Source organism: Protopterus annectens, chromosome 15.part0 (genome assembly GCF_019279795.1).
Source record: "Protopterus annectens isolate FY-2018-M chromosome 15.part0, PAN1.0, whole genome shotgun sequence".
Classification (NCBI taxonomy): Eukaryota; Metazoa; Chordata; order Ceratodontiformes; family Protopteridae; genus Protopterus; species Protopterus annectens.
This window is the reverse complement of record NC_056749.1, coordinates 326971769-326994341: the sequence shown is the minus strand read 5'-3', so window position 1 is coordinate 326994341 and position 22573 is coordinate 326971769. Positions and strand designations below refer to the sequence as shown.

At 38.7% G+C, this 22573-nt stretch overlaps 1 protein-coding gene across 1 annotated transcript in view; it reads right to left on the bottom strand.

Moving 5' to 3' along the window:
- Positions 1-20340, bottom strand: part of EFNB1 (ephrin B1) — a 763535-nt gene extending 743195 nt beyond the window's left edge. The window contains exon 1 of the mRNA XM_044057094.1: positions 18874-20340. Coding sequence (XP_043913029.1) covers positions 18874-18983 — 110 coding nt within the window. The 5' untranslated portion in view covers positions 18984-20340. The remainder of the gene's footprint in view (positions 1-18873) is intronic.
- Positions 20341-22573: the final 2233 nt, after the last annotated feature.

Genomic DNA, 22573 nt, shown 5'->3' with positions numbered 1-22573 from the left:
GCAACTGACATAACAAAGGGGAAGCATTAAACTTTGTTTTAGTGCCCATGTGCACACATGTGTACATGTTGAGGTGTATTTATTGTTGCTCATCCATGCATAATCCCTCATTTTCTTTTACATTAAACAGTTCAGGCTACACCCTCCCCAGTCCACACACACACACACACTTACACTCATCAAATACATGAGGTTGAAGATTATATAGGTACAGTCACTTGCTTTCAATTTTAAAATAATGTCTCTGGTCAGATAGGAAATGTAAAAAAATCCACTACAACATGGCACACACACATTTCAAAACCAGGAAGGCTTCCGGATGTTGGAAGACTTTGATTTCTTTAATATCTGCCACAATAAATAGAGTACCTTGAAAGATGGTATGATAATTGCAATTAATATTATGTGTATGTGTATATGCGCTGACCAAGTTAATTCTGCCTTTTTGTTCCCAAGCTCTAGTTAACTATCTTTGTCCCAGAGTATGAAACTGGCCGCAATATTCTCTTTTCTCTCTCTCTCTCTTGTAGCACAGGACAAAAAAGATTTCTTTGAAAATGCATGATACTAAACTCCTTTTTCGCAAGAAACATGAAACTGACTGCATTGGGCATCTTTGCCAAGGCAGTAGAATTTGTTTTAATGGGAGGTATGTCTCCTGAATTATTTTAAAACCTTTTAAAGAACTGAGAGTTTTGTTCTGAAGGGTAAGACCATGATATCACCAGTCGAGCCAGCTCACCTAAATCATCATTTTGTACTAGTAAAAAACAGAACTAAACTACAGCGCCACCAAATGGGTTAAAATAAGAAATAAAAAAATGACCTATCTGACATGTGATACATTTAAGTTGCACCGCATAGAAAGCTACATTTCAGAGCAAATTATAAACCATCTTAGAAACCATCTTATACTCTGAAAACTAACCTTATACAATTATTTCTAACTCTTAAAAAATAATGATTTATTTAAATTTCCATGGAATGTAATATACTCTCATAGCAGATTTACCCACAGCTAAATTCCAGAGACATTAAAGGGAAGAAATTAGGTAGTTTTCCAGGTCTCTATCACATGCGGGTTGTTCGCCAAGCAGTATGTCAATAATTTAAATTAGCAGACTTTCAGTAAGTGCATGTCTTAATATGCAAGTATTTGTTTACTTATCTAAAGAAAGTTGATGGGCCTCAGTTTCGGACTTTAAATGTGACGGGGGGGATGGGTAAATATACCCCATAAAGCAACTTTGTATAACAGCTATCAACATCATGCCAATATATTTGCTTTTACTGACATGCTCTTGAGGTGTATACAGTTAACCTCTTGTATGTTCCTGATCCTAAGTTACACCAAGTTGTACCCTACAATATCTGTATTTTTTGCTGAATGTAAAAATTAATACCTTACCACAATGGTCAGATACAGGTGTGAGATGAAAATGTTCCCATTAAAAAGGGACTCTCCATTCAGAAGAGTGGAACATAAAAATCAAGAAAACAGACAAAACTGGGCAGAACATTTTCAAAATTGCAAAAGCATAAAACACAAGATCCTGAAATAATGCTGAATGTCCATGTGAAAAGAAATAAAAAACATGGGACTCCCACTGTATCCACACACTTTTAGAAAGTACATGGTCTTACTCCAAGGCTGTACAACCACAGAGAATTTTTTACTACAAAATGTTTATTTTCAATTGATTCTGTTAAGTGCATGTCTGACATTTATTTAAACGTATACATTCTCTATTGGTTCAGGGTATGCATCTTAAAGCTTTTAGAGCTTTCAGATTTTTATGTTCATTCTTATACATGTTTCTGTCATTTATGCTTCATACTTCTGAATGGTAACCAAAACAAAAGAGCAGTTTCAGTATTCTCATTCTCAGTGCCCTGTTTCCTCAAATTAATACAAAAAAAAAATTTAGAAAACTTTAAGTAAACCTAAAAACATCTTTATTTATTGCTTCTGCAAATGTTGTCACCTTGTTTGCACCCCCATCCTCAATTCTCAAGTGGGTAACTTTCCCCTCAAGACTGCTACTGCAATCTTGCTTCTGGTCAGTTTGCTAAACTTTACTTAAATAATAGCTCTAAACACACACACACACACACACACATATATATATGTATGTATATATATATATATATATGTGTGTGTGTGTGTGTATGTATATACACATATATATGTTTGGGTAGGTGGAAGGCTTGCCCCCTGCAAAAAATACCTTTCAAGCTGTTCCATTACTTTGTACATAATGGGCAGCTTTTGAGATTTCAGCACTTGCAGCATCAAGGGTCATATCTTCATCTCTCATTGTAGAAGTGATGTTAAGATATGCAGATATTTTGTATAAGGCGGGGCAAACTAAAGGTAGACAGACGTCTAAAACTAATAGTTATACAATAATAATCAAAGACACATCTGCAGGACAGAAAAGCATACTGTATTTAACAAAACTAGTTAAATTTACAGCTCATTACTGTAATTCCAAGACTGTAAATGCAAGCATTGGGAATTATGGGAAAAAAGACCAAAAATACAGGAGAATAAGAGAATGTCAAACATTGCTGTTCTCCTTTAATTTTTTTATTTTTTTTCAGAGAAGGCTCTCCTCCTGACCTCCCAATGTGGGAGTCAAGCTCTATATAAAATATATATGAACTTCAGTATCACCATACCTCAGTAAAAAGTGAGTATTCTGAGTAATGAGAAATGGCAAGCAATCTCTGAATAGGTATATGTAATGTTGCCTTTTTGGTCATTTAGTTTCACTGTTCGGGAACTCTCACAAAGGAGTTTCAAAATATCAAATGGTTGCTTAAATTTATCTAGCTTTGCAACTGCAGTTAATTTATGGAAAATTATGTAAAACAAAAATAGGAGCATTCAAAGAATTACATGCTAAACTCGTCTTTTTTTGGCCGTGAAAAAGCATACACAGCAAGGTCTGTAAAACCTTTCATTATTTACCTGCCACCACTGCCATAAACTTAATAAGGCTCCAGGGCTGTATGCTTATCCTACAGGCAGAAGCTGAGAAAATTTCACAACTTTGGCTGACAAACTGAGAAAATACTGGAGGTTACTTCAGTTGAAGAAACTTTTTTTGTAAAAGTAGTTTGCTAGTCATTCTGTAGTCAAGCCAAAATAAGTCGATGTTTAAAAGATGGTAAAGAGCATAAACAAAAGAGGATCACTGTTATAAAACATATGTAATACTGCATCTTGTAACTCTTAAAGAAAGAAGCAATTCAGAGTGTTAATATTCTAAATTAATGAACAGAACAATCTAATACAAAATGATTGACAATAAGTGTTACACTCTGTAAGCACAGAGTATAAGTTGGGAACCTTTAACTAAAAAAAACTTGTTAGTATAACAACCCCATCAGGCCATTTTTGGGGAAAATCAAACTAAAAATCAGCAGTAGCCATTTAACATGCTGAACGGATAATGCTGCACAAAAGATGAAGGCATAATAAAACTAAACATTTATTTTCAGTTTATGACTAGAGTCGTTAGGTTCTTTACTGATTTTGCAAAAATATAACATTTAATAGAAAAAAAATCATAAAGTCAAATTGTCTGTTTGAATGACCAGTAGGATTAATACTATAAAAACTCAACCAATGTTGCTTCCAATAAGAGCAAAATATTTTCTGGAAATGAAGATGGAATCTTAGTATAAAAAGGATCAGAAATGTGAAATCAGACAACAGTCCAAGACTACAGCAGTAAACAACAAGGGAAACCTACTGTTTGTCAAACATCAGTTAAGAAACATTCAGAATATTATAACTTGGGATGCTTTAATCAATGTCTTGCATGTCTGCACCAACAATGTCACAGACTGGGTGCATTGGTAGAGTCGGAGAACAGAGATGGTGAGTTGTAAGTTTTTACTTACTTTCTCCTTAATATCTCCAAGTTTGTGCAAACACAAAGTAGATATACCTATATATAGTTGAAAGGTGTGGAATTTGCCCCATATTAAAAAAAAAAAAACCGCAGAAAAATGTATTTACTTGTTTTACAACTTCAGGAATGTTGCTGTTATGAGTTGCAACATCTAAAGTTTCAGATGTTTTAGGTTTGCTTACTCATGGGTTAATTTAATGGCACACACACACACACACACACACACACACACACACACACACACACACACACACACACACACACACACACACACACACACACACTTTTTCATAGTAAATCAATAAAACACACATTATATACCAGCACAAATCTGCACAAAATGTACTTCATGCACATGACTTTTGTGCTGTCTCTTTATGTTACTGTTTCTTTATTTCTTCAGCATTGTTTTTATTGATATTACTGTATGAACTGTTGGTCTCTGCTTAGTTTGCTATATTCTGTGGCTTTACGGTACAGATCACTGCTGAAAACGGCCCATTTCACTTAATATATATCCACATAATGGTCCTAAACAAAACAAATAGAACTTTATATCCATACTGTTGCAGACACTATTGCAATAAAAGTGTTCAGAAAAGCTGACAGTACAAATAGGACAAGATCAAGGGACAATCATTGTGACCAAAAGGATATTATTTTCTAAATGTGATGGATATTGTTTTTAGATGTATTATAATGATAAAAGTTCTCCTATGACAAACTCTGGTTTATGATCTTATTTGGAGAATGAATCTGAGGATGCCTTAGAATGTTAATGAAAAAAATCCAGGTCTTTCACTTCAAAATCTACAGATTTAAAATAGAAGTATTAGATAACAGAAACAATGCATAGCTTTTTCATCTGAATGTAATGAGTTTATATTTTAATTAGAGTTTCTATTTGATTATTTGTCACTTCTCTTTCATGCTTTAGAATAAACTTTTTTATTAATGACTTTTGACATTAACAAAAGCCAAGTGCTACCAGCCTTTTTACTAAGGCTCTTTTCACTCAATGCTTCTTTTCAAACTTTACTTTCTAGTGTCACACTAAGAGTTTATAACCAGGTGCTACCTTCTACCAGACTGATATAACTGGTGCAGCAGTTGGGTGCCAGTGAATGTCAATAATGTGCATAAATGTTAAAAAATGTATGTGTAGTCATAAACTGCTGAGAGAAGAATGAAATACATCTAATTTTATTTCCTAAAACACATTATAAACAGACAATGCAACAATGAACGTTTTCCCCTTTTAATAAAAACAACATTTTAACAGATGAGACATACCGTAGCCATGTTCTGTTCACATCTGCCTAGTAAGCCATATCTTTGTATATTGATCATCCATTGTTTCCTTCCCATCCTTGGGCATTAAATTCTGGGATGGAAAACAACTTGCTAATGAACTGCATTACTTGGAGACAACCAAGCTACTGAAGTGTGCCACTTGACTGTTTCCTTTTGAGGGTAAAAATATTGTTTTAATACTGACCATGGTTAGTCTCAATGAGATCATATAAGCAGGCATGCAACCACGTAACTTTTATTAAACACAGTGGATCAAGTAAACCAACAAACTATAAAGGAGTTATAACTTGCACACATGGTTGACTTTCAGAGTCTGTATGTTTACTTAGCTTGGGTTTGACAATACAGCACCCCACCACCACACACACACACACACACACACACACACACACACACACACACACACACACACAAGTAGATATACATATATATAGTTGAAAGGTGTGGAAGTAGATACCAAACAGGAGAGGCCCCAGGACTGAACCCTGTGGTACTCCACTTGTCACTGGTCTGAAGTCAGATTTGGAGTCTGCAACTTTTACAGTGTGGGTTCTGTCAGTGGGCCAGTTGGCAACCCATCTTGTGACGTAGGGATTTATACCTAGTTTAGTGAGTTTAGCTACAACTCCAGAATGGGGGATGGTGTTGAAAGCCTTAGCGAGGTCAAGATAGGCTGTGTGAACCACCTTACCGTCATCTACGGCTTTGGTGACTGCCTCAGAGAAGTTGATCAGGTTCAGAAGGCATGACCTGCCTTTCACAAACCCGAACTTGGTGGGGTCCAGAGTTTGGAGGTTACCAATATCTTCCTGTTTATGAGTTCCATGATGATACCATGGCCTTGCAGACCAGGCTTGTCAGGCTAATAGGGTGATAGTTCCCGGGATCAGTGGTGGCTCCCCCTTTGTGAAGTGGGATAACTGTTGCTGTGAGCCATTCAGTGGGCACAAAGCCTGATGTGAGACTATGATTGAACATGGTGCTTAGGTAGGGAGCCAGTTTGTTCTGAAGTTCGTGTAAAATACAGCCTGGGATATTGTCTGGTCCCATGGATGCTGTGTTTTTGGTTTTAGAGAGTGCAGCTTTTACCTGAATAGATGTGATTACACGGACTCTGCATTCTTCCTGTATAGATATGGGCCCTTTAGGGGGTGAGAGGGGGTTAAGTTAACACTGAAACTATCTGCCAGGATGTTGGCAATATCTGTTGTTTCTGTAATTTTCGTGCTGTTTTGCTGTAACTCAGAGCAGATCTGGGTGTTGCCATTGAGATTTTTGACATAGCTATACAATGCTTTGTGGTTGCCCTTAGAATCAGTGGTGATTTTGTTTTCATAGCTAGCTTTTGGGGGATCTTATAAGGGATCTCAGCTTCTTACTGAGGCTGACCAGGGAGCTCCTCCACTCATGGGATTTTATTCTATTTTGCAACAGTTTCTTCTTTCTGTTGTAGAGTTTGTTTATGCCAGGGGACCACCAAATTGGCTTCCTTTTTTTTGAGGATAGCGTCTTGGTTCTGTTTGGGATAGCATGATCCATGCACTCATGTCAGTGCTTATACAGTGCATTTGTGTAGGATTCAGCAGTCATAACTGTATTGTCCATCTGCATGGGTATCATGAAGTTCGCCACATCTGTCAACTCATAACATCCGAGTGACACCTCCAGGTGCCTCTGCAGTTAACTCCCACTGATGCCTCTAGGCGTCAAATATTGCTTGTTCATACTTGCATCAATAATTCCAAAAACATGCGTTGTAAAACATTTTAAATGATTTTGTCTTCAAGCTTACACAACAGCAAACTCAAATGCATTAATATTTGACCTCTGTCGAGTGCAGGTAAATAGATATTAACTGTTGTTTTTATGATATTAATTTATATAGCTACAATCTTCACATTTTTCTAAATATCTCAACAACCAAGTAACACAGACAGAACTTCTTTTTGCCTCTAAATGAAAGCTCTCAGCTAGATGAATAAAATGCTGCTGACAGTATGTGTTACTGTGTTTACTGTGACTTATAAAATTTGATTTAAGACCTAGAATCTAAAGAATACTACCACTACAAAAATAGTTTGTGCTGAAGAGTTTGCTATTTATACTTCTTTCGTAATCCCTATGATTACAGAGATATGAATATTTTTTTGAAATGTGCGGACATAATTTGATTCTATCAAAAGGCATAAGTTCCATCCATTGGAAGTTACAGTGCAAACTTCCTGTGCTTTATTGGAGTGAATGAGTTAAGAAGCATGAAGTTGGCTTTGGAGAAATTTTTTACAGTGGTTTCATTAATGGTGGGTGGGGGTGGGATGCGAATATCTAGGGTGATTAGCTTATGGTCGGATCTGACCAATGAGGAGCTGATTTCAGGTGTGGAACACCGATCACTCATGTTGGTAATGACTAAGTCTAGGATATTGTTGCCCTTGGTGGGGGTGTGGATAAGTTGATCCAGGGCATTGGAATTTATGAATTCCAGAAAGCACTGAGCGAAGGAGTTGGTACATGAGTAGTTTTCCCAGTTAATGGTGGGGTAGTTGAAATTGCCCATTATTAGGGTGTTTGGTTGAACCTGAATATTTTCCAGTATATCAAGAAAGGAGGAATGGGAATACTGGGGCATGGTGCGGGATCTGTAGCAAGCTACAAATTTGGATTGCAGTTTTGCCCAGAGTTAGTTGCACTTGGATAATCTCGGATGCATTACACTGTGCAACTAGCCTGAAGGTGTGGATATCCTTAATGAATATGGACACACCTCCGCCTTTGGTGTTCTGGTCCAGGTTAGATGGCCGAAAAGTGTGGTATGAGTTATAGCCTGGTAATGCAGGGGTGTTCTATAGAGCCTTGAACCAGGTCTCGGTCACTGCACAGATATTGATGTTCTCCATTTTAAGGAGTGCCTCGAGTGAGTGCATTTTGAGATTTAGACGTCTAGCATCGAGTAGCATTACCCTCAGTTTTTGCTTCCTTGTTCCTGTTACTGTGGTGAATTTGTCATTCGAACCTTGCCTAAAAAAGGCGCTATAGAGTCAGCAAGAGCCTTAGCCAGTATCCGAAATCCCAGGGGCGACAGGTGCAGGCCATCTCTGGTAAAGCATTGTGGTCTGTCGACCATGTCATCCCAGGCAGAGAGATACTGGATCCCCTTAGAATGACACCAAAAGCTTGGACAATTGTTGAAGTCAATCATTTTGTCCTTGTATTGCAGTACCACTGTGGTGGTGGTGCTGCGGTAGTGTTGTCGCCTCACAGTAAGACGTTGTCCTGTTTGATTCTCAGCTAGAGCGTCTTCTGTGTGGAGACATGCGTGAATGGGCGTACCTTCATTGAAGGTTGTGCGTCAGGGCTGGCAACTTGGCACTTAAAAATCTACTGCCAATCATTAGTGGACCGGAGTTCCTCTGTGGCAACCCCTAACTGGGAAAAGCCGAAAGACAACAACAACTGCGGTACCATTCTAGGCAATAGCAGGATGCTACTCAGGGCTAGGGTCATACCTGCCTGGGCTACAAGATCGGAGAGCTCTTCCATGTCTCTTTTCATGTAGTCCAGGGAGAGCGTCTCAGGTCATTCACACCAACATGGACAATGACAAGAGTCATATTTGTACTTGTTGTGGCGTGACCTGAGTGCGTGGGTTATGTGGTGGATCCTGGCACCTGACAGGCAACTGACAGTTACCTTCTCCTTGTTTAGCCTGTTGAGTGGGACATCAGTGTGCCTGAATATAGAGCCAACTATGACTAGTGCGTTGGATACCTTGGTTTGCCTTATGGGCTGTGGTTCAGTCTGAGTCTGTAGGCTATGTGTCATTTAGGTTGTGTTGGGGGTGGAGGTTGCTTGCATTTCTGTTTTGGAGGTCTCTGTTGCTTGTGCAGATTATTATTGAGAGCCTCTGCAAATGTTTTTTGTGTTTCTATGTGTGGATTTTGGTGGTGTAGGTTTAGTGGGACTATGTGATGAGTGTGGTGTGGTGCAAGTGTTTATCTTCTCCTTTTGACTGTCAAATGCAGTCTTGGTTGGAGAGACCTTTACCTCCGGTTTGGCTAGATAAGTGCATCTCTCACAGGTTGTGGTGCTGGGTGGTAGGAGGAGAGGGTTGTCTGTGTACATGAGGCAATTGCTACATTGCCTCAAGATGCCCAGATTCATCAGATAGACAGGAGAGAACCCTGGGAGCTGACCGTTGGACATGCCTGAATAAAAAACTACTTTCCTCTAGACAAGTGAGGAAGGCGAGTATAAGAGCTGTTTTTCTCTAAGCAAGTTTTCCTCTAGGTAAAGAAGAAGGTTGAGTGTTGTAGTAATTTGTAGCTTATTTAGTGCTAGCAACAAGTTCTGAACAAGCGATGAGCACAAATAAGCAAATTCAAGTGCTAAAACTAAGAATCTGTACCTGGATCTTGTGGTAGACAGGCTATCTAGTGCTTACCACTCCCACTGATAAGCTAGAATGCTTCTCTCCAACACAGAAAGGCTTGGGGGCTCAGAAGCTTACAAACAGTCCTGGATACAGCAAATCTGTATCTGGACTAGACTAGTTACAGGAAAGGTGGGAAACAAGTGCAAAGGCAGGCTTTTAAACCAGAAGGTTGAAAGAGATGGAAAAACTGCCCAAACGGCCAATAAACTACAACTTCTGGGTCAGAAACCACTCTTGTGGTAGATAAGCTACCTAGTGCTTACCACTCCTACTGATAAGCTAGAAGGCTTCCTTCCAACACAGAAAGGCTTTGGGGGCTCAGAAGCTTGCACAGACAGTCCTGGTTACAGCAAATCTTTATCTGGACTAAACTAGTTACAGGAAAGGCAGGAATTTTTTTTTTTTTTTTTTGCCATGCAATTGCTACGCTTGTGCAGTTGAGTATATTTTACTCTTCCTTGAAAATGCAACATTATATGTATGGTTTCATCTTCTTTCTAAAAGACACTTCTTTACTGCCGTTGGGTAACATGGGGCACAGTTACAGCATTCCATGTAAGGTTTCATCTTCTTTCTAAAAGACACAATTCTACTGCCAATGGTTAACATAGGAAGCCTGTGTAAACAGAGCAATTTATATTATGAGGTAATCTGTGACACCTATTATATTTAAGCCTTGCTCTTGCTCATTTCTAAGTAGCATCACATACTTTACAGCATTATGTGCTCTATACTGTACTTTTCTGTTTGTGTAATGTTGCACTTCATATCTGATGTGGCACTCAACTTTACATCAATTGCATCTTTCAAGGTTAGAAAACTGGATATAGAAGAATGGACTTCAATAACTGATATGTATTTGTATTCTTATGTATGTGCATTGCACACATGAGTGTGTGCATATGCAGTCCTTCTAAAATGGTAACCAGGTTATGCAGCTTCATAGTTTGACATAGTATGGCAAATGTACAGTGATAGTGTGTGGACTGCTGCGCAAAGAACCCTGCAGTACCTGTACAAATAACCACAAACACTTCTTGTCAACTGTCTAAATCTCATATTAGTGTCTAAGATAACCATTTTATGGCTGGTTCCTTCTCTGCAAAAAGTCTTTCGGCTTTTCCCGGTTAGGGGTCACCACAGCGGAACTCCGGTCCGCTAATGATTGGCAGTAGATTTTTACGTGTTGGCTTGCCGGGCCTAACGCACAACCTTCAATGAAGGAACGCCCATTCACGCATGTCGACACACAGAAGACGCTCTAACTGAGAATAGAACGTGTAACGTCTAACTGTAAGGCGACAACGCTACCGCAGCTGCAAAAAGTAAAAAAAAAAATCTCTCTCACAGACACACACAAAACTGCATGTTCATAAAAAAGGCAGCAAATGAGAACGGTTTATAGCTTATGCCAAAACACAAGTGCTTGGAGGAGACAGTTTTGTGCACTCTGTTCCAAAAATGATGTTCTCCAAATTTCCAGAAGAAAGGAGAATGACAAAAACTTTTTGTGAAAAAAAAAGTATTTGGCTTTTCTTTAATGAATACCTTTGAAATGACAATGTTAAGTAGTAGGGGATGTTTGTAGCTTGTTCATATATAAAACGTTAACTTCAACAAACTCCCACTTGTATGAGCACTTGCAAAGGAATATTCATTATTTGTTAAGATACATGAAGTGAATGTAGTCTGGCAACCTTTTTCTCCAATACCATGGTTTAAAAAGAGTATTGTTAGAAATAGCAGTTTATTTTACTTTTTTTAGAAAGGAATTAAACACCCACTCAAAGGATAAAAACAATGTATGCTCAGACTTGCTGCTGAAAACACTGCAAATAGTAGCACTTCTAACTCAGACAACATTAGGAGGGTTAATATGATCACTGCACATGTTGTGGTAAAATAATAGAAAAAAAAACTACATAAATGACACAGTCATGGGAGAAAAACATCAAGCTTAATTCACAATGTGCTATCTACATCTGCCTAGATGAGAAACTTCGTAACAGACCCATGTCCATTATGAACTTAGTCAAAGCCAGTCTGAGTCATAGTGACCCCTAGCTTAGGTTAAGAAGTGCTTGCATTATCAAGTGTGAGTTTTGTAATGGCTGTGTAAATGTTTAAATGTGTGGTACACTTACCAGATTTAGCAATCACCATAACACCTCTGTGGTTATTTAGCAGAGGAAGAACATCTACCCTTACTGGGCCTTGTCAAGAGATTATCACATGCATGTGAGAAATTGTAGGTAAACATATGCAAAATACCAAAGCAGTGCAGTATATATATATATATAGATATATATATATATATATATATATATATATATATACACACACACACACACACACACACACACACATGCATACACACTTGTGTTTTCACATGAGCTGCTTGTGTCGGCTCTTGTACTGGTGAAATGAAAATTATTACTTATGACTAGTATTACCATATACATAATTCACAATTATGTCACTAATAATATAAGAAACACAAAATGAACTGCAAATTATAACAATACGACTTCTACAATTCTTGAGAGTAAAATACTGAACCACACGGTAGGTACGTTTAATAACAGTCAGCAGAAAGAAGAGGAAAGAAAACAAAAATGTTTTCACAACACAACTTTCTATCCTCCTTATACAACAAATTGACAAATAAGATCACTGTAAAAGGGGAAAAATGTACAAACATATAACCTTTTAAAAGAACATATAACTTGGTGGCGCTAAAGAACCTAAAAATTAATTTCAAAAGCATACATGAGCGGACAGGTGATCCGCTGTGGCGACCCCTAACCAGAAAAAGCCGAAAGAAGAAGAAGAAGAAGAAGAAGGGACTTGAAGCTCCACAACTGTAGTTCATGGCAGTGTTCCTGTTTATATAACTCATGCTAATTTATCTGTTACTGCTGGTATGTTTACTGCTTGTTCCACATTTTCCAGTCTATATAGTTACACATTTTGATTTCTTATTGTTTACTGTTATTAATGAAACAGAACAATTTTTTCACCTACATTCATCTAAATGATTAGATGGTACAACTGTAGTCACAGGTAAAATGGTGCACATATAATCCAATATGCCCATTTATAAATTTGCTAAAACAAAGAAGTGTAAGTATATCAATTTGCTTATACTACAAACCTTACAAAAATGAGAGACAGACAAGCATTTCCAAGACTGCACTTTTGTCATGGCCAGCTCTGTGAAGTAAATTAATCTATATTTGCAGAAATTTAAAAATGTTACCTGTATCTTTTTTCTGCTTTTAATAATGTTTACTTGGTTACTTTTTGAACATCATTTTTTAAATTGAGTTCATATAGGTTCGTTAAAACAATGAAGCGAAGTATATCAATTTGCTTGTACTACAAACCCCAGGTTGGGAGGGTGGCCTAATGGTTAAGGTGTTTGCCTTACAAACACAAAGTGCAGGGTTTGAGTCCCACAAGGGATAATTGGCTAAGCTTAAAATGGCTCGCAAGGGCAGTTAGCTTAGTAAGAATCTATGAATAAAACAGAGACAAACATTTCCAACTCTGCTCTTTTGTAAATGCCAACTCTGTGAAGTAAATTAATCTACATTTGCAGAAAATTAAAACTGTTACCTATACATTTTTTCTGCCTTTAATAATGTTTACTTAGTTACTTTTGAACACCACTTTTTAGTTCGAGTTCATTTGTATGTTTTCCGATGGTCAGTGCACAGAACTTCTAAAAGTGGTGATCACTCTTATTTTAACAGTGCATTGATTTATTACTCAACAAGAAGCCATACAAGATTATTGTTACAATATATATATATATATATATATATATATATATATATATATATATATATATATATATATCTTGAGCCTGCCTTTTATATTGATTACCTCTTTGTGCACAATTAACAAAAAATATCCCACAAATGTAGCACACAACAGTTAAGCTGTTTTTGAATGTGCTTTATATTGCATATAGGAAAATGTTACCTCTACCCTATGACAAAACTGTAGATAAAGTCTAGATAAAGCACCTATATGCCACAGAGTATGCTATCAGAAAAAAAATAAAATAAAACAGTTGAAATGTGCACCATTGTACAGGTCACTCAGTATCATTTATGTGTTACAGACTTTATCTAATTGTACTGTTTTATAATAATTCATTGAAATCAACATTTTTGCAATTAAAAAAATTTAAAAAGTTAAAAAAATGTTATTTCAGAAATAAGTATCACTACCAGCACTTCCAAGCATTTCCGGGAAAATAAAAATGTACTCGTTTTGCAATGAACTATGGAACAAATAAGTTTATACACAGACATGTGAGCCAAGAACTATAGACACAGTGTTGCTACTGTATACAGTTTCTCTTTATAGTTTGTGGAACTGGCATAACACTTTATTACTAGATTGTCCATGTCATGATGTGTACAAGTCAGTTGTGCAGTAGCTGTCCCTTTTGAAGTGAATGTGAGAAATCAGAGTACAGAAAGGTGGCATTGCAGGACAGTACTTAGCCAGCACACTCCAAACGACAATGGAAGTCAGTCAGGTTTACTTATTAAGCACACTTTATTTTACTGGCGAAAAACAACAGAACGCTTGACAAGAGTCATCACTGTAGCACAGGAGTGTATCACAATGTCTTCTAGTTTTTTTGTGGAAAGCAGTACAGACCACTTAACATATCTGCTTAGTAACATAATAATTAATGCTACAAAAAAATTTTTTTACTTCTTGGGCCTCCATTTGTCTACTGCATGACGCTGAACATGGCACTTAACCAGTATGGATGAGATTTCCCACTCAATAAGCAATCATTTCACCATGTTTTACTACAGTTATTATCGTGTCAAAAGATAACAGTTATAGCTTGCTTATGGTGAAATAATTGGGTAACATACCCAGACTGTAATAAAGCCATACATCTGAAGCCACAAACAGAAAATGGGCTGATACAAATGTGTTACTCATGCCAAACATTCACCTTGGCTCTTTGTTCCTAGTATATAGGATAGATCTTGCTTTATTCTGTAACTAGTTATGTGCACACAATGACACCAATAATCGATTGATTACTAAGTGCAAGTAGTATGCTTGTACATATACAGATATGTACACGTATACAAGTTCATTTGCACAGAATCACATACTTGAATATTTACGTCACAATATAAATTTACTTAAATGCATACATTTGTTAACAAGGACAATCCAAATGGGTTGATATACTCCCCCCCCCCACACACACACACACACACACACACACTTTTATAAACAAAATGCTAAAGCATTACATTCTGAAAACATATCACTGAGTTACTGAACTCTCTTAAAAATACAAGCAATTTTACCACAAACCTATTTCTCCACAGGCAGACTTTTTTTTTTACTGATGGAGGTGTTGTTACTGAATGAGACTGAGAAATGTCCTTTTTTGAGAACCTCTCATTCTTCTTCTTTTACTTTGATTATTATGATACACTTTAATAGCTGATCCTGTTTCTGTACTGTGCGTTAGCATTTTTCAATGCTGAAAAGAGTTTTCTTTTAAGAAATGCAGTTAATCATTTCAACATAAAAAATCCCTCCTCCACTGGTGACTCTGAAACAAGCAAAATTTCAAACCTCAAAAATACCATCCCAGCACACGCAAACACGCCACTACTCTTCTCTGTCCCTGACTTTCGGTTGACCTCTGTGATTTTGGCTCAAAACTCTACTCTCTTCTTCACAATCACTCTTAAAACTAGCGACTTGGAGGAGTAAGTGTGGTGTACTTCATTTAATAAATGATAACAATAATTAAACAGTTATACTGACTTACAAACTTCTTTTAAATAAAAAATGCACGATAATTCACACAGCATTAATATAATAAAAAGTGTCCTGATCTTCCACTATTATTTCTGGATTTGTCAATGGATTCTGGTGGTTTATGATGTTGCGATCAATGACAAACACACTAAAATATAATATATTTATAAAAGAATTCTCAAAATTCAAAATTAGTTATACCGTAACGGTTTCCCAACAGTGCCCTGCTGTTTATAAAGTGCAGTTACAAACGCCAGACTGAGCAGCGTCTCATTTATTCAGTATCACTCATTTGCCCCTTTGCCTATTTTAAAATTGACCCCCACACACACACACACACTAAACCGTAGTGTCCGTAGACTTTCATTCACCCTTCCCTACCTAATCACTACTAGTAAAAAGGATAGTGAACTGAACAAAACTTGACGGCCGTGGTGGTCAATAGCCCTTGCCACCTGAAGCGCTGCGTGGGCACCATGCCCTGCGCAAAAATGCTTGTTAACCCCCCCCCCCCCCGGCGCCTGCTTTGCAATCAGAGACAGGCTTGGATTGTGAAGGCAACTACCGCAATAATCCATGCAATTTTTTGTATTACATCATTCATTCGCTTGGTATTATGATGAATGCGCACTTGGGACAAATGCAGACAATGCTATATAGGAGGCGTTTACATGATGGTTTCAATTTTGCAAAACAGCTACTTTTCATCTTTCGTTGTGTGCAACAAGTGATACACAAACAGAATAAAAGTGTAGTGTAAGTACGGGATTCCTTAGTTTATCTTTTCTTTATTCAGTATAAAATGCCCGCGTCTTTTTAACAGCCTTGCAGACCTTGTACAAAGAAAGCTACAATGGTCGCCTTCACCTTTAATGCGAGTGACCCTCTACAGTCACAAAATAGACTTTGAAACAAAAATGCTTCTTAAATATGCTGGTAATCTGAACTTTCCGTTACATTACATGATTTGATAAACCATTGCATTGTGCCAGTGTTCGGGGGGTGGAGGGAGGAGGGGATGACAGACTCCTAGGAGAACAGCAGTGAGGAAAAGAATGAGAAAGATAAATAAACATGATACAAATTTACAAGACAGGCATTCTGCAGCAGCTATCGAAAACAGATGACACCGAGCTTTATCAATGAGCCCTCTCTGCCTGCTACCATTCCTCAAGTTTTTGTTTCATGAGGAGACACGGCATACAAGTGGCCTTTATTTGTCTTGCTGACTTAATTAAGAAATTACTCTGGGTCATCACATCGCCTTCCTCCAAAGTCTGCGGATACAACTGCGCCCCCCGCCCACTACTAGCCTAAACAACTTCAGGTGAGGAAAAATGTAAAGACCCCCCCCCCCAGACTTGTCTGTCTGCTGGCAAAAAGACTATTTTGCGAGGTTACCACTCGGCAAACGATCCTTCCTCAAGTCCAATAATCCATGTGTAACCTTGATTACCAACAGTAACACACCTTTTTCAATTTGGAAAGCACGCAGTCTCGGAAGATACGCGGCACTGTAACACAATTAGCACACTGGCATCTTCACAGTACGTTGTTAAGCTCATTTACTTTGTTTGAATCTGTACTCAGCCAGGTTCGCGGCCTTTGGAGAGCAACGGTTATGCAATCATATGAAACTGAAGAAAAAAAGTCATACCGAATCCTAAACAAAAAATAAAACCTCACAAATTAAGTAAACCGAGATTGTGAAGGCAAACATGGAATGAAAGGCTTTGAAGAAGGGATGTACACCTAATGTTGAGCCCCTCCCTTATGTGCAACACTTGTCTTGCCTGAAACTGGGAATGTCACTCAGTTGCCATCTCCATCACATACCTCCAGGACTTTAAAACAACCCTAGGCACGAAGGCCCCTATTTTTGAGGTGGCTTTTCTTCACTCCTACATGCCAACCATCAGGCCCCTCGCAATCAGTCGATCCTTCCCTTCCCCTGTTGGGTGAGATCTGATCGCAAAATAGTTGCTGGTCCAACACTGGGCATACGTCGTTTGTTCATATTTGATAATCTTGGCTTCCAATGGTCAAAGCGGAAGAAGGATGCTTTAACACTTATCAGTCAGGGGCAAACAACAATCTTTATTTGGACACGAATGCAAAACACATTCCAAGCAGCATCCCTGTTTTGAACTACGAACGCAAAGTATAGATTAAGACAATGAAGTAAGATTTGTGTCGCCACTTTTTTGCATCATATATTCAAATACTGCCATTAATCTGCCTAGGAATCTGACAAAATATGGGATTATTCATTTGCATTCATTTTCTGTGACGGGACAGGCATACAAATACCCCGACCTTGGTTAGTATCCTTCTTTGCTATCAAATACAATTTTTATAACGCTAATTAAACAAGCGATAGTCGATACTTAAAATATGATATTAATCTGTACAGCTGAGAAAATCTGTTATAGATAGTTACTAAATATGTAGATGTTTAGGAAGAGGCAAGACGATTTGCCAAAGTTCTTTTTAAACTTAATTTAGGGGATGACACTTCTCTTAGTCCTTTGTTGTCTACAAGGAATTTTGACAGTCTGAAAGATAGACAGAAATCCCTATGATGTAACAATGGCAGTCAATCCGTGGTAGCAGTAAACTACGTTTCGCTTTATGCAACCTGAATTTCCATCCGTGGGAAAGACTGCAGCTAGAGCAAATTTTACCGATCCCTCGGCAAGTATCCCTATATTTATATCTGCCCCGAGAACCTCACGGAACAAGCTGCAGTGACCCCCCCCCCCCCCCAAGAAACGCACAGCTATGTTAATTAGACAATATCTACATGTTGTACACACATCATGCTTTTATGTTCATCACACCTAAAATCCATTCATAGGAGAAGACTCACTGTCAACTCGGACAGTAGTTTATTTTTTCCATCTTCTCAAAAACATAAACAAGCCACAGGGGTTGTGTTTCTGCATCAGAATAGCAGTGGATGGAATGGGATCACAGTGATCATGTATTTCATGGTATTTACAAAGCAGACTTCAGAAATGTAGTTTATTACAACGCAAGCTTTATAACCCTTAAAGGATTCTTAGCATTCGTTTTGTGTGCCCACTAGTTGTATTTATCGCTTACAACGGGGGATTTTTACATGCGTGGGATGGGCCCGTTGAATAGGGAAGATTAGAGTACCGTGTCATATACACCGGTCTGTTGCACGGGACAGTCCAACAACTTTTACAGAAAGCAATTACACATGCAGAACAAGAACTACTACGAGTAACAGTAACACCCATTAATTCCTGGTAAGGGGCATCAAGCATCAAGTAAGGGGTAAGCATCAAGCTGAAAAATGCTCAATCAACTGGAATCGTAACAATCATATATTTGGTTACATACGTTTTAAATATTGCTTACCTTTGATTGAAGGAATTCCAAGACACAGCTTCTAATGTTTTAGCTAAAGGCATCAGTGTTCTACACATGGCAAACAAAAGTCCCCAGTAATACTTCCAAATGTTTCGCATCTTGGAAAACTCTGTTCTTCACCGTTAAGAGACAATCAATAATATTTGTGTGTCTAATTACGACCTCTATTCCTCTGCATTAAATATAAATAACGCAGCATCACTTGACTTCCTTTTAACTTTTTCGGCAGTTGCACAATGTTACTAGAAAACTTTAAAGAAGATTTGTCCTGGCGGAAAATGCAGACCCATCGAACTTAACAAAATCCACACCACAACGCGTAGGTCACGGAAATCTGCAAATTCTTGGACATATCACTAACTTCCAAATGTAGCCTCTACATTGGAAATGAACATCCTAATATCTATCCACTGGAAACGAAATAATCCCACGTGAGTCACAGAAGCATAGGCGTGATTTCTACAATTACGGTTATCCTGGTTCTTAACGGGCCTTCTACTTGCTATTCACTTTTATCACCATCCAAAAACACTAATGCATATATACAAACTGAAAAAGCAAAATCAGGAATCCACCAGAAAACAACGTGAAGAAAACAAAAATAAATATGACAAATGTAGATAAAAACAGTGATAGCTTGGCAGTACGTTTCCAGTTAGGCAGGTCGTTAGTCACAGGCTGCTTCACTTTCCAGACAACTTTGGAATGCTGTCTCGATCCCTCACTAAGCAGAATGGGTCATCTGTCAATTTACCAATTTTGCAACTCTGAAGAGCTATCAACGCCTCACACTAGGTAACGTATAAGACAAATTCCACCACTGTTTGCAATTGTAAAACACACTTTAGTAGCAGCCCTTCCCTCTCCGCTAGAAAAGGACAGTCAAGGTAAATTATATCCAGTATAATCTATGCCAGGCTGGATATTTTCGATTACTTTCAGTTAGCCGTTGTGCTGCTAGAGTAAAGCCAAAGTTCTGAAATGGTACCCGTACTATTCAAATCCACCCCGACTTTGCCTTACTTCCACCGCCCACTGCAAGAGATGCTGTTTTGATGCAAAGCATTCCCTGAGTCTCTTCTCCACCACCGCTTTTCCACGAACGAAGCCTAGCACGCCGTGCAATAGGGCTTAAAATACTTCAGGATTTGCGCTGGCAACGAGTAGTCAGATCTGCCAAGTCCACGAAGTTCGTAGTCAGAGAAATACGGTGCAAGCTGTGCAGGGTTGATTTCTTTTACTAGCTGACCAACCCTCCTACTGACTGTGCTTCTTAGACTATGCACAAATAATCCAGATCACTGTTCTTGTAAACAGCCTCCCGTTTAAACGTAAGCTTGCTTTATCTGGGTGGCGTTAAGACGGTTTACAGTCAGCACCAGTATTCACAGCAGCACTGCACACAAAGATCAGCTTTTTCTTTCAGCAACTGTCCAGCCGGGCCTGTCTCCTCCCAGCGCCCCGCTGTAATGGGATTCCTGGGCAGGCCTTGCGCACGGAGACAGCCCTCCAGCCAATGGTACACGTCAGCCATCAACAGTCTTCTCCAATCTTTCCCGCCTGCCTGTATGTGCTCAGTCCTCGTCTTCTCTGTCTATGAGGTAGTGCTGAGGAACAGAGCCGAATGATGCATGTAACTCGACACTCACGTCGAAGTTGAGCCATCACCTTCTGCAAACCGCAGCCCCGGGCACAGTCACGAAAGGCGTCTCTCACAAAAAGCTAGGCAATTCTTCACTTTTTTGGGGGTGGTGGTGGGGAGGTGATTTTCCCCTAATTAACCTATTTTGCAGTCTTTGCCAAAGACTCTTTGGGGAGAGAAATGGTGGATACCCGTATATTTTGCCCTAATACTTCTGTTTCCGGCTAACACATTATTTTGAACAGATACTGGATATGGTGTGTCGAAACTTCTCAAAAACAGTACTAAAAGGGGGTGGCGGGGTTGCTTAACGGCCGAATACAGAGCTCCTAGCGCATGAAGTTTCGGTAGAGGACGCACGCAGTCCGCGTAATCCTACCGACTTCATAAAACAGTTAATGTTGCTTTATTTCATCGTCAGTTTTCTACATTATTTGGACGATGTGTTAGGATTTTGCAACGCCATAACTAAGGTTAAGTAAGATTTATGTACCACATTCTTACCATTTTTAATTTTTTATTGTTACTGTTGCTTAAATTTGTGTCATGGTAATGAAAATAAATGCGCCAATATGTTGGACGCGGCAGTGTTATAAGTGGAATGTGGTACAAAAACTATCAAAAAGTCAGAAATGCAGTGCGTGAGGTGCGCTATAAGGAGCAGTGCTTCACGGCTTCTCCGTTCAAGGAAGTAACTGGTAGGGGTACCTGGAACCCCTCCAAGGTGAATTGCAACGTTCATTTTCAAATTCAATTAATCACCAATGCTTAGTTTCTCCATTGTGTATTGTAATCTGTGGATGTTGATGAACTTAATACACATTTATTGCTATGTGTTGTAGTTTCAGTAATGCATGGAGTGCACTTGAATGACTCGGAGCCCCTTCCCCCATATCCATATATACATAGCTTTCTGTTTTTATTTTCCAGTTATCTTGGTGTATGTCGACAGTCACTTGAGGCATGCAGTAAACACACATTGCTGCAGTAGCATATACAGGATGTTGTGAAGCAGTGCAAGTCGTGTTCAGTACACAACTCTTGTGTTACTGGCCTCACAGCAAGAGGTTCTCCGGTTCGATCCTCGGCTGGGGTGCCTTATATGCGGAGTCTGCATGTTCCCCCTGTGGTCGCGTGGGTTTCCTCCGGGTGGTCCGTTTTCCTCCCACATCCCAATGACATACTGTAGGCGGATTGGACACTCTAAAATTGGCCCTAGGTGTGAGTGCATGCGTGTGTGTGCCTTCTGTGGAAGGTTGAGTGCTGGGCTGGCAACTCGACACCGTAAAACTCCACTGCCAGTCATGAGCGGTCAGGTGATCCACTGTGGCGACGCCTAACCGGGAAGAGCCGAAAGAAGAAGAAGAAGACATAACTATTGTGTTACTACGCTACGCTTACAAAATGGTAGATTTGCTTGGATTTCTGTTTCTAAGATTGCTTTCTCTCTCTTTCGGTCACAGATAGAAACACACTCATTACAATTAACAATAAAGACGTTGTTTTGGGAAAATAAATCATAAATGCATAGTGGCAAAGTTAACAATGAATAGAGTGATATTGGGAGATAATGCCTTGGACTGGAGACCACAACGAAGAAGGAGGTGGAATCAAATACAAAGTTCAACTACCAGAGACCATGCATGATTTCAGGAGATCTAGTCTGGCATGACTACAAATCAGTACCAGGTTACCACATGTTGTTCTTTGCCTAAGAGCATCTACATGTTTCAGCCACCTTGACAAAACTGACCTTTATTGTCTTCACTGTCTTAGGTCAGTGAATATTATGCACTAAGCTAAAGCCTGACCACCTCTAGTTAAATACAAAGAATTAAATCATAGAAAAGATCAAAAGAACCGAAGAGACATCTGTACAATGTGTCAGAGCAGCATGATAAAAGTGCTTGAATGAATGTTCTAAATGGATTCAAAGAAGGCTGAAAAGCAGAAATGTCACACAGAAGGTTTAGGGCTGAGAGGAAATGGACAAGCTAGAGTGCTGTCTATGAGTATGATTATAGGAATAATAGCTTCTAAGGCTTG